Consider the following 13,445-nt stretch of genomic DNA (forward strand, 5'->3'; position numbering starts at 1 on the left):
CACCCGTCACTATCAGTGGTGGGGCGTGCTTACACCCGTCACTATCAGTGGTGGGGCGTGCTTACAGCCGTCACTATCAGTGGTGGGGCGTGCTTACAGCCGTCACTATCAGTGGTGGGGCGTGCTTACAGCCGTCACTATCAGTGGTGGGGCGTGCTTACAGCCGTCACTATCAGTGGTGGGGCGTGCTTACAGCCGTCACTATCAGTGGTGGGGCGTGCTTACACCCGTCACTATCAGTGGTGGGGCGTGCTTACACCCGTCACTATCAGTGGTGGGGCGTGCTTACAGCCGTCACTATCAGTGGTGGGGTGTGCTTACACCCGTCACTATCAGTGGTGGGGCGAGCTTACAGCCGTCACTATCAGTGGTGGGGCGTGCTTACACCCGTCACTATCAGTGGTGGGGCGTGCTTACAGCCGTCACTATCAGTGGTGGGGCGTGCTTACAGCCGTCACTATCAGTGGTGGGGCGTGCTTACAGCCGTCACTATCAGTGGTGGGGCGTGCTTACAGCCGTCACTATCAGTGGTGGGGCGTGCTTACAGCCGTCACTATCAGTGGTGGGGCGTGCTTACAGCCGTCACTATCAGTGGTGGGGCGTGCTTACACCCGTCACTATCAGTGGTGGGGCGTGCTTACAGCCGTCACTATCAGTGGTGGGGCGTGCTTACAGCCGTCACTATCAGTGGTGGGGCGTGCTTACAGCCGTCACTATCAGTGGTGGGGCGTGCTTACAGCCGTCACTATCAGTGGTGGGGCGTGCTTACAGCCGTCACTATCAGTGGTGGGGCGTGCTTACAGCCGTCACTATCAGTGGTGGGGCGTGCTTACACCCGTCACTATCAGTGGTGGGGCGTGCTTACAGCCGTCACTATCAGTGGTGGGGTGTGCTTACACCCGTCACTATCAGTGGTGGGGCGAGCTTACAGCCGTCACTATCAGTGGTGGGGCATGCTTACACCCGTCACTATCAGTGGTGGGGCGTGCTTACAGCCGTCACTATCAGTGGTGGGGCGTGCTTACAGCCGTCACTATCAGTGGTGGGGCGTGCTTACAGCCGTCACTATCAGTGGTGGGGCGTGCTTACAGCCGTCACTATCAGTGGTGGGGCGTGCTTACAGCCGTCACTATCAGTGGTGGGGCGTGCTTACACCCGTCACTATCAGTGGTGGGGCGTGCTTACACCCGTCACTATCAGTGGTGGGGCGTGCTTACAGCCGTCACTATCAGTGGTGGGGCGTGCTTACACCCGTCACTATCAGTGGTGGCGCGTGCTTACAGCCGTCACTATCAGTGGTGGGGCATGCTTACACCCGTCACTATCAGTGGTGGGGCGTGCTTACAGCCGTCACTATCAGTGGTGGGGCGTGCTTACAGCCGTCACTATCAGTGGTGGGGCGTGCTTACAGCCGTCACTATCAGTGGTGGGGCGTGCTTACAGCCGTCACTATCAGTGGTGGGGCGTGCTTACAGCCGTCACTATCAGTGGTGGGGCGTGCTTACACCCGTCACTATCAGTGGTGGGGCATGCTTAGAGCCATCACTCACAGTACAGTGAGAGGTGCCTGTATCCCCTCCGTGCTCACTCTCGGGAAGAAATAAGTTCATTTTCTCCCGGGTGTCGCACTTTCAGTAAGGCTGCCAGGCAACATTGCAATGTTCAAATCATATACACCACAATAGCACCTCAAACACAAATTCCAGGGTGCCAAGATGTAATATACCAGTTCAGTGCACAAGAGATAGAGAAACCTATAAAGAACAAAAGCACCAAAAGAACCAAGTTTTATATAAAAATATTAATTTTATTCAATCATAACTAGTGATGAGCGAATATACTTGTTACTCAAGATTTCTCGAGTACGCTCGGGGGTCCTCCGAGTATTTTTTAGTGCTCGGAGATTTAGTTTTCATCGCCGCAGCTGAATTATTTACATCTATTAGCCAGCATAAGTACATGTGGGAGTTGCCTGGTTGCTAGGGAATCCCCACATGTACTTATGCTGGCTAACAGATGTAAATCATTCAGCTGCGGCGATGAAAACTAAATCTCCGAGCACTAAAAAATACTCGGAGGACCCCTGAGCGTGCTCGAGAAATCTCGAGTAATGAGTATATTCGCTCATCACTAACAATAACATAACAAAGTATTAAAACATTTTGAAGATAACAGGGAGATGACAAAGACTCACCAAAAAAGGTAGCACAGCAGTACCCAACAGCCAATCAATACCATATAGATTAAGCCTATAGTCAAAATAGTCAGCTCAGAAAGTGCCAGTGCATTGTGCAAAAGATTCATAAGATAATATATATATATATATATATATATATATATATATATATATATATACAGTATACACTATATATATATATATATATATACAGTATACACTATATATATATATATATATATATATATATATATATATATATATGTGTATATATATATATATATATATATATATATATATATATATATATATATATTATATTATAATTTGTTTTTCTACAAAACATCTACGAGGATGTTTATTTGAGGAACTTGAATTATGGCGACAAACAATGTGGGTGGTTCTACTTCCTTTCAATGCTGTGTCCATATAATTATGTAAAAATAGAGTTATCTGTTACACCATGAGTTAGCAGCTGAGTTTTAAAAGTTTTTGCAAGTCCTTTTTTCAGAAAAGAGTCTGCAGAATAATATTATTTTTAGAACGGTATTTTACCTTCTAATGCATACTTAAAACTCTAAGGCAGCGCTCACTATAAAACCACTCGACACATAAAAATACAAGATTTCTGGAACTTCTCCGCCCTGACACCCACCACATCGCGAAAGCCGGACATCTGCGTTACCGTTTAATTCCTTTAGGCAAAGTGGAATTAGTAATATGCGGGAACGACAAGACTTTCCTTGTATGTGTCCTCGGTCTGTAGTACTATCATTTCTGGTATTTATTACTTTGCTGAAATAATATTTAATTTCCCACTACAGTAACTACAAAAGGATTATAGAGAATTGTATTTGAGTAATCCACGAGCATCCCGAACCTCGAAAAAAAAAAAACAACATGTTTCCATTTCACTTACTCTGAATTAGAGCATTACAACTAATACCAGAGCATTGTAGGAAATGATAATATAACATCTGAAATTCAATTACCAGTTCTGCATCGGTTAAGGAAGAAAAAAGGCTTATTATCGGTCGTATAATCATCAGTGAAAGGAAGTCCTAGAATAGGCAATATTTTACTAGGTTATTAAAGCGGCATTAAGTGTAAATTGCAAAGTACAGTATATAAAAACCAATAATAATATTCCCGATCTGCATGTGCAAGACTAGCTTTACACAGGCCATTTATATTTTATATTAGTATTATATTATTCTCCATAATGGCTAAGCCGGGAAGGGCCTTTATAGCAAACAGTGGATTGCATGACAATGTAAAGTCACTTTTTAGTGTCAGGGTGGATGACTGCTTTAAGGGGTTTATCCTGGACTATCTTCGTTTTTAAGCCCATAGTAAAAAAATTAAAAAAAACAGGCAGTTATCTCCTAACTATCTTCCTGTTCTGCCTGGCGCCGGCAGAGAATGGTCATTGACCGCTCCTGCCGGCGATTCAGCTGCTCCATGTCAACAGAGCAGCTCTTTCTCTTCCGGGCTCCTCTGTTGACAAGGCGTGACTGCTGATGTCATGCTGATTGACAGCTGACTCCCAGCTGTTAGGCAGTGAGCGAGGAGCAGACTGTCAATCAGCATGATGCAAGCAGTCACGCCCTGTCGACAAAGCAGAATGGAAGTGAAGCCGTTGCTCTGTCGTCGTGATGTCAGCATCAGTAGAAACGGTCACTTGTAAGTTTATCAATCAGAACCTTTTTTAACTCTCTTATCCCTTCATCTTGGTCTTATTTCACTTAGTAAAAGTTTACTTTTAATTTAGTTTTTTGCTGGTGCTGGAGTTTCCATTTCTTTTCACTCCACTCATTCTTGGACACCTCTTCACCTCTTACTGTATAAAAGCGTACTTGTCCACACCAGACTTTTTGTTCTTTCAATAAATTGTGCTTTTATCAAATAGATTGAAAGAAGCAGCCTGAGTCTGGAAAATCAATCGTGGAGTACTCAAAGCAGTGGAAGTTCCCAGGCATATGCTTCTTGCACCCTCCCTATAATTTGACCATGTTCATGGACACAGTAATTGTTGTTACCAAATTGCCCCCCCACCCAAAAAAAATTGACAAAGCATCCCCTGCCAGACTCCTCCTTATTAACACTCACTCCTTGTTGCAATGCCTGGTTATCCTTTTTCTCACTTGTGGTTTATTGGTCTGTACTTTTACAGTCGCTCTTCCTGTCCTCTAATAGAAATTGACCCTCTGTGCTCAGTAGCCAATAGGAAGAGGAAAAGCGCAGCAGCCTGAACCAATGATGACTCAGGAGGTGTGTCCTAGACTACCTCACTCTCCCTATAGGCACTGCAGCTATACTGGAGTCACAGATCCCAGCTCTGCCCTAATGGAGCCAGGAACCAGCCATAAATACCAAACAGGGGTGGCAGACATTGTCACCCTATAACAATGTGCTAATTTGATGTTACCCCCTATATTCTTCATGTACCAATTTCAGGCATGTTATAACAGCAGTTGATAAAAGAGTTCCACGCACTTCTGTGCCCAACTAACCTTGGGGGAATAACCTGCTCCTTCCTCTTACATTCTGTGCACGCATATTTTTTTAAAAACTTATCCAAAAAAGGCCTGAATGATCGTACTGGAGGATATTCACAGTGTATTACATTTGCAGTTTAGCTGAATTAAAACTGCCAGTACATATGGCATGGCTACCATCTTGTGCCAGGTTCTTTGTGCTGCGCCAAGTTCCTCCTGCCTGCATATGAATACTAACAAGACCTGCAGATCTGGATATGAAAGTCTGCCTGCTTGTAATGCTGGTATTTAGTAGGATGCTTGAAAGCCTACAGAAATTACGGAGAAGTACAACACTTTACTGACCGTGATGTGGCGAAGGGGGCCAATGATCTGATGATCCTAACTGGGCATTAGAGCTAGTGTAAGGGGTCACAGAGACTGCTTTATACCCCAAGCATGTCCCGTTTAAACATTGTTAAATGTTGCTAATTGTATATGTTTTAATACCTTATGCTGCTATGTATATACATGATGTGTGAGTAGGGAAAGTGCAGTACGTCAATTAGGACACTAGATGGAGATACTTTAGTACTATAGTTTTTATAGGAACAGTAACAGTTAACATAGGAGGGGCCACTGTGGGATAAGATAGTGAGCATTTCCTGTATTTAGTTAGTGGGGCCAGAGAGCTCAGACAGCTCAGGAGGGCCAGAGAGCCCAGGCAGTCCCGGAGGGCCCTAGAGCCCGGGGCAACACAGTGGGCCCCGTAACGTTTAAGAAAAGGGCCCAGCCGTCCAGGGCCAGTGGGCCAGAAGTGCAGCAGGAAAGGACTAGCAGTGCAGCAGGAAAGAGATGCGGTGCAGAAGGAAAGGGACGCAGGTCGCTTCATCATGTGGCAGCTTACAGCATGGGCTTATGCCCTCATGTCTGGTCAAAACAGAGAGGGGAACTCCTGAAAGTAGTGAAGCTGAACAGGGAGGACGCTGTGGTGCCGGTTGAAACGGCATGACCCGGGGACCTACTGAAAGATGTAGGGAAGCGCACAGGGAAAGACAAAGAAGTGAGCTGTGTGGACCTACAGTGTATGTTGATGCTGTTACAGACATGGATGTGCTGCATATGAAAACCAGTAAAGTTCTACATTTAAAGTTGGAATCAGACTCTGTCGCTTTGTGTACTAAGTCAGAAGAAGGACTTAATCTATGTGATGCGGGTGGCCGGGGCGTGTTTGTGCAGACACCTATGCAGGCCATGACTACGGCCCCGGCTGACGCTCACACTAGCACCAGTGTACCAGTTCCTTTTAGGCTTTGGGGCTAGATCGCAACTTTCATATTGGGACGGCTGCGGTGGACAGGAGTACAATGAGCTGCATTCAACTTAAAATAGTGCAGAAAGTCTCCATGCAACCCCAGCTTTAAAGTGATGCTTTCAGCACAAAATAACTGTTCAAACCAAGCTCAAGCACTCACTGCTTTCTTTGTTGCTGAGCAGTTCAGTGCAGCTTCCCAGCTATTTGTGTTCTATCCATCCCTTCCCTTCTCTAACTTCTGTAAAGCCAGAGCTGTCAATCAAGGAAGAGCAGGACTCTCCTTTAATGGGGTATTTCAGATCCTTATTCTCTATTTTAATGGGTTTCCTAGGGGGTTGATATTCTAATGATCGGACCTTCAGGAATCAGAAAACTATTGTTACGGCTGGCGGAACGCACCGAGTAGATATATGAGTTGTTATAGGTGCGTTCGCAGCCCGGGGTCCACCGTGCAGGAGAGAAGCCTGCAGCTAGAGAAATGGCATCCCTATATGGCGGTACAGTGTCAGATTAGACGCGAGTTCCTCGGTCAGTATCAGCACAAACCCTGTTACTTCACAGAGTCGTGGAATAATTAGTGGGACTAAAACCCTAACTAGGGTTGTGCTTGCTCTGGAACTCTTCTGTGCTAACCGCACACATGAAGGAACCAGATGCTAGGCCAAGCGACTAATTGCCCCCACTGATGCTAGCTGCCTGCCTATGTAATTTCCCACGGCTAACGGACACTCTCCACGTGTAGCCTGAGTGGCAGAGTATTACTGGCGACAAGCACAAAACACAAATGATACTAGCGCATGGCTGTGCGGCCAGGCAAACCTTTTATAGCTGCAGCAACTTCAGGACCTTCCTAGAAGACCAATTGGAGCTGCTACAGGACCTGAGCGTGTGACCCCCAACCTCCAATGAGAGGTCCTCCCTTGGGCATGCTCAGAAGGGGAAAAGCAGGACTTAATCCCAGAGACGTCTGCTCGCCGCTGACCAGTACTGGCTACAATGGCTGAGCCTGGAAGAGCAGCAGTAACCAAGCGCAGAGTATCTGCCCTAGCCAGACCCTGGGACCGGCGTCTCTGCTGAGCAGACTCCACTGCGGCTGGAGAAGAATGGGGGACTGCAGCGGAGGTGGTTCGAGATTCCCCCTGTGCAGCGGCAGGAACTCGACAACTAACAACTATCACCTATCCCATGTTAGTGCACTGTAAGAAAGATGGATAAATCAGACCGAGATCTGAACACAGTTCAGCCGGCAGCTCTCCCAACCCGAGCCTCACAGCTTCATGCATGTCTATGCAGCTGTCATGCTCCGGTCGGGAGAGCCGCTAGCCAGTCCGAGCATGGAGAGCCACCAGCCAGTCCGAGCACGGAGAGCCACCAGCCAGTCCGATCACCGCGTTCCTATATCAGTCCTATTTATACGGTCATCTGACTGCACCCATGTAATGCATCAACCCCTATTAAAGGGATCAGCTCTCCTGACTTTTATTCCACCTGAAATAACAATACTTGAGCTCTCACTCTTAGAACTCTGAATGACTCCATTCCTGTTCTTTTCCTCCTGTAAATGTGTGAATGCAGGACCTTTGGACTTTACAACTCCCCTAGTCAAAGGGCCTGTTCTTAGATAAAGACAGCGGTAACATTTTGGTACATTTTTATCGCATTTTCAGGAGGAATAACAGAGGAACTGCTCAGTGCAGAATACCATTCACTGTCAAATGGCGAATGTTGCACTAAAACCTTCAAAAACCCTTTGCAGCCATAGAAGCAAGTGTCAATTACTGAAGAAAGACCGGTATAAGCCGACAACTCGTCTCTGCTGGTCAGCCGCAATCTATTTCTTATTGCATTTGATAAAACGCTTTTCTCCATGAGATTTTCTTGACACAGAAGTCATTCCTTGATTCATTCCTGTAGAAATCCCCCCCTTGTTCAAAGCCTTGGGCTCAGCAGAGTAATTAGATGTCTTTGTGAGGAGAAGGACCTGGGCGTCCCGCTGTGCACAAGTGAAGGAGGACTGAATGTTCCTGACGGGCACAGATGTAGGAACCTGCTTCCGTAAGACAATGGGCTTCAGTGCGGAATCCAACTCCTTTGCAATTTCACGTCACTTCGGGGGTTCAGGAGTTGTGCGGCCGACTTCACTGCCCACATTGTGAAACAACAGCTTTGTGTTCAGGTTCTTTCCCATCAGCCGGCGATCACTTCACATAACGCTTAGGGAAGGCTAGTTAACTTTAATTCAGCAACATGGGCTTTGAAGTTTTGCCTTAGTGTAAAACCGTGATGTTTAATGACTTTGACCAGCAAGTATTGTGCCGCTTTGCCTGCTCAGCCTCCCACATCTTCTCCGAACAGTCCATCTGTACAAGGAGCGGATGCTAATAACCGGATTAATGACATCACACAGCCCAAGTCAATGGACTTTTTAATATCCTCTCCTTTTACACAGTGCATGGCGATTCCCAGCTCTATATATCAGGCAGACACGTGCAGGATAGAGACAAATTTAAAGGGGCAACAGATAGATCAGATTGTCTTGGCTAGGCTGCAGAGCTTACAGTCTAATTTGCCTAATTGTGATCTAAACACACATCGCTCCCTGATGTTGGCAAGTCATTACCATAATTTGCTATGTGTTGCCAATTTATCTTAAAGGGAATTTGTCAGCAGGATTTTGCTATGGAATCTGAGAACAGCATGATGGAGGGGCAGAAAGTCAGATTCCAGCGATGTATCACTTACTGGGCTGCTTGGTGTAGTTTTGATAAAATCCCTGTTTTCTATTCTGTAACTGTAGCAGTGGTCAGAATGCTGATCTGTATATACAGTGGGGCAAAAAAGTATTTAGTCATTCAGCAATAGTGCAAGTTCCACCACTTAAAAAGATGAGAGGCGTCTGTAATTTACATCATAGGTAGACCTCAACTATGGGAGACAAACTGAGACAAAAAAATCCAGAAAATCACATTGTCTGTTTTTTTTATCATTTTATTTGCATATTATGGTGGAAAATAAGTATTTGGTCAGAAACAAAATTTCATCTCAATACTTTGTAAAATATCCTTTGTTGGCAATGACAGAGGTCAAACGTTTTCTGTAAGTCTTCACAAGGTTGCCACACACTGTTGTTGGTATGTTGGCCCATTCCTCCATGCAGATCTCCTCTAGAGCAGTGATGTTTTTGGCTTTTCGCTTGGCAACACGGGCTTTCAACTCCCTCCAAAGGTTTTCTATAGGGTTGAGAGCTGGAGACTGGCTAGGCCACTCCAGGACCTTGAAATGCTTCTTACGAAGCCACTCCTTCGTTGCCCTGGCGGTGTGCTTTGGATCATTGTCATGTTGAAACACCCAGCCACGTTTCATCTTCAATGCCCTTGCTGATGGAAGGAGGTTTGCACTCAAAATCTCACGATACATAGCCCCATTCATTCTTTCATGTACCCGGATCAGTCGTCCTGGCCCCTTTGCAGAGAAACAGCCCCAAAGCATGATGTTTCCACCACCATGCTTTACAGTAGGTATGGTGTTTGATGGATGCAACTCAGTATTCTTTTTCCTCCAAACACGACAAGTTGTGTTTCTACCAAACAGTTCCAGTTTGGTTTCATCAGACCATAGGACATTCTCCCAAAACTCCTCTGGATCATCCAAATGCTCTCTAGCAAACTTCAGACGGGCCCGGACATGTACTGGCTTAAGCAGTGGGACACGTCTGGCACTGCAGGATCTGAGTCCATGGTGGCGTAGTGTGTTACTTATGGTAGGCCTTGTTACATTGGTCCCAGCTCTCTGCAGTTCATTCACTAGGTCCCCCCGCGTGGTTCTGGGATTTTTGCTCACCGTTCTTGTGATCATTCTGACCCCACGGGGTGGGATTTTGCGTGGAGCCCCAGATCGAGGGAGATTATCAGTGGTCTTGAATGTCTTCCATTTTCTAATTATTGCTCCCACTGTTGATTTCTTCACTCCAAGCTGGTTGGCTATTGCAGATTCAGTCTTCCCAGCCTGGTGCAGGGCTACAATTTTGTTTCTGGTGTCCTTTGACAGCTCTTTGGTCTTCACCATAGTGGAGTTTGGAGTCAGACTGTTTGAGGGTGTGCACAGGTGTCTTTTTATACTGATAACAAGTTTAAACAGGTGCCATTACTACAGGTAATGAGTGGAGGAAAGAGGAGACTCTTAAAGAAGAAGTTACAGGTCTGTGAGAGCCAGAAATCTTGATTGCTTGTTTCTGACCAAATACTTATTTTCCACCATAATATGCAATAAAATGATAAAAAAAACAGACAATGTGATTTTCTGGATTTTTTTGTCTCAGTTTGTCTCCCATAGTTGAGGTCTACCTATGATGTAAATTACAGACGCCTCTCATCTTTTTAAGTGGTGGAACTTGCACTATTGCTGACTGACTAAATACTTTTTTGCCCCACTGTAACTCCGCCCTCACCCCTGATTGGCAGCTTTTTTTTCTAAGCTACCAATCAGTGCTGGGGGAGTGGTTGCACAGGTTAGCTGGACTCTTGTGCAACTGACACATAGTCCTCTAATGATATTCTCCTGCTGATAAAACACTGATTATATTGAAACTACAGCAAGATGCTGAGCAATTGAGCCATCCCTGGAATCTGGATCCCTGGACCTATATTATGCTGCTCTCACATTAAGTAGCAAAAATCTGCTGACCGATTCCCTTGAAAGAAAGAAAAAAAAGTTAATGGTAATACAATTTTTTTTTTTTACAAAATATTAAAAAATGGAGAAAAAAACAAACACTGAATAACTCCTATTTTCCAATGTAAAAATTAAGAAATTACAGAAAAAATAATAAATAAAATGAGAGAAGTGCTGTTTTTCTGTTGTCTCACCTCAGCCCCAAAAATGTAATAAAAAGCGATAAAGTCTTCTGTCCTCCAAAATAATAATAGTGAGAACAGCAGCTCACCACGCTAAAGACGAGCCATCACACAGCTTGACTGGCAGAAAAATAATAAGGTTACAAATCTCATAAAATTACCACACAATCCTTTTTTTTTTTTTTTATACAAGATTTAGGAGTTGTTGTTTTTTTAAACATAAAAAAAACCTATACAACATTGGTATTGCCAAAAAGTATCATTTTTTACGTTCACTAAATGGCATGAAGAGAGACCCTGTTTTACAAGCTATTAGTATCATTACCGGTGATGGCGCGAGCCCAGCTGGATCTTTTGTCGAGGTTCCTCCATTGTTCTGCCTGTCGTTAAGGGCTGATTCTTAGCTATATGTATTGGCACTAGCCTTCGATTCTTCAAATAGGATTTCAGCTCCGAAGCCAAGTTTTATTTGTCTGCTCAGCAAGGCATAAAGGGTTATATTATACTAGGAAAGAGTATACGAAGCAGTGTTGGCGTGAGAAAAGAGGATACAACCGATGTATGCTACACAACGAAATCAAGTGTGATTTATCTATTTGGATAGAGACCGCGCAGGGGACATATGTGTAGGAGGAAGATCTAGAGAATTGCCGTAACATCCTAGTAAGGAGTTGACATTGCACGACTGTCGGCAGATGCTGTTGTGCTGTTGAGAACTTAATTGCAATATGTTTCTCCGGCGTATCTTCAAACTGTTTATATTCTGCACCCTTTATATTTCTATCAGTTTTGTTTCCCTATTGAAGTGGGCCTGTCGCCTACATTATTTCGATTCCCGTAATCCAACACAAAACTCCACTTACCCATATTTTGTCAGTCCCTTACAAGACCAATTCATCAGATATACTGTGGATTTGCCATAAATGTTCAATACATGCAACTCTGGGACCAGCAGATATCAAGTTCAATCATGCTGAGCTGTTTTCAGGGGATCAAAGGGGGAATGTTTCTTAAGGGGTAAGGAGACTTACAGGCCATACAATGCTCCTCTGGGAATTTAAATATGCAAAAAGCCTCATCATAAGGACGAGGACTTAATTTCTAACATCAAACTTTGAATGTAACAATCCTAACAGTCAATATCGACCCCTTACCGAGGCTTGCCACATGACTTGGTATAAGAAGCCAAGCTAGAAACTCTGTTTTGAGACGTGTTTTGGGGAGTTGCCCCTCCTCAGTGCAAAGATTTCCCACTGTTTTCTCTCCGTTTTAGGCTTCATTCAGAAATCTGTTTTTGGGTACAATTACTAACTGGTTTTACGGATCATGCTCGTACCTGTGATAGTCTAGGAGATCATTTACATGTCCATGATTTTTCATGGACCGATTGGCCTGTGGAAAATCGTGGAGACATGTCTGATTTTGATACGAGAGTTGGATCAAAAATGGCAATGCAAGTCTATGGGTCCTTGAAAAAATCAAACCACACATGGGATGCCATCCAAGTGAGGTACGGAATTCACAAATTATCAAATAGGAGAAACAAGAGAAGTTTTTGTTATTTATTTATTTTTTTCTCCACGTACAGGAAAAACAGATGACACTGACCACACTCTGGTCAAACTCTGATCAAAGTCATATCAAAATAATCATAATAATACGTGATAACATCGGACGTCTGAAGGAGGCCATAGAGATAGCAGCAGGGAGAGAGAGAGGCGTTGTACGCAGATTTCTACAGAATGGAGAGGGGAGAAGGTATCTTAGGGAAAGAAGAGAAAACAGGCTTTAGTGAAGGAGGAAAGTACTTGAAGACTTAATAAGTGCAGGATAGAAGCTGTGCTGATATACTAAAATTGGTAGCAGAAGATCCGTGTAGATTTTATTTTGTTACAGCTGTTTGGTTGGAGTGCCAGCTTTGGAATATCCTGAGATTAGCATTTTGTTAAAGGACCCTTATTGACGAGGATTTTGTAAAATAGACAACCCCTTTAAACTTTTTAACTGTACACTATAAACCGGGGCAGACAGAGACAGAAGAAGGCTCCTGTGCAGGAGCGGTATATGGGCCCATTGCTGTCCACTAGTTCATCACAATACACCAATTTATGTGTTTTTGGCAGAAGCTGCCTTGCAGATGGTACTGGTCCCCCATTTACCCATTGTGCTGCTGCACAAGTTACACCAATGGGACATCAGCCCTGGACTATAAAGTACAAATTTTTTTTTGCTTTTCTTTTATAGGGACTGTAAATGGAGTGAAGAAGATCATTGGATTTTTCAAGCAATTGTTACCCAATATCCGAGTGACTTACCCAACAGAAGAACACTATACTTGGATATGTTGTTGAAGCATCTTCCACACAAACCAAGGCAGGAGCTGGTAAGTCCATTTGTTTCATGCCTTAGAATAAAATTAGGAATACGCACATGAGTTTGTCCTTTAAAACTCAATAGAAACTTAAGAACTTTGTAAACTCTCTGTTGAAATAACACTGATGTACTGGTTTCATAGAAGAAAGTGGTTACTTGTTATAATATAACTTTTATTAATAATATATAGAAAGGGTTTTTTGTCCACTTGTTATAACAAGCACTTACAAGGGTTGTATGGGCCCTTATAG

General features: G+C 44.2%; 1 protein-coding gene across 6 annotated transcripts in view; it reads left to right on the forward strand.

The window, feature by feature from the left end:
* The window catches only part of CCDC148 (coiled-coil domain containing 148), a 198,209-nt gene that overhangs the window by 134,942 nt on the left and 49,822 nt on the right, over nucleotides 1-13,445 (forward strand). For all 6 annotated transcript variants that reach the window (XR_013217805.1, XM_077272911.1, XM_077272915.1 and 3 more), the window contains one exon: nucleotides 13,066-13,204. Coding sequence is in view for 5 of the 6 variants with exons in the window: in XM_077272911.1 (XP_077129026.1) it covers nucleotides 13,066-13,204 (139 nt within the window). In the remaining variant the exon portion in view is untranslated. The remainder of the gene's footprint in view (nucleotides 1-13,065; nucleotides 13,205-13,445) is intronic.

Source organism: Ranitomeya variabilis, chromosome 7 (genome assembly GCF_051348905.1).
Source record: "Ranitomeya variabilis isolate aRanVar5 chromosome 7, aRanVar5.hap1, whole genome shotgun sequence".
NCBI classification, from domain to species: Eukaryota; Metazoa; Chordata; class Amphibia; order Anura; family Dendrobatidae; genus Ranitomeya; species Ranitomeya variabilis.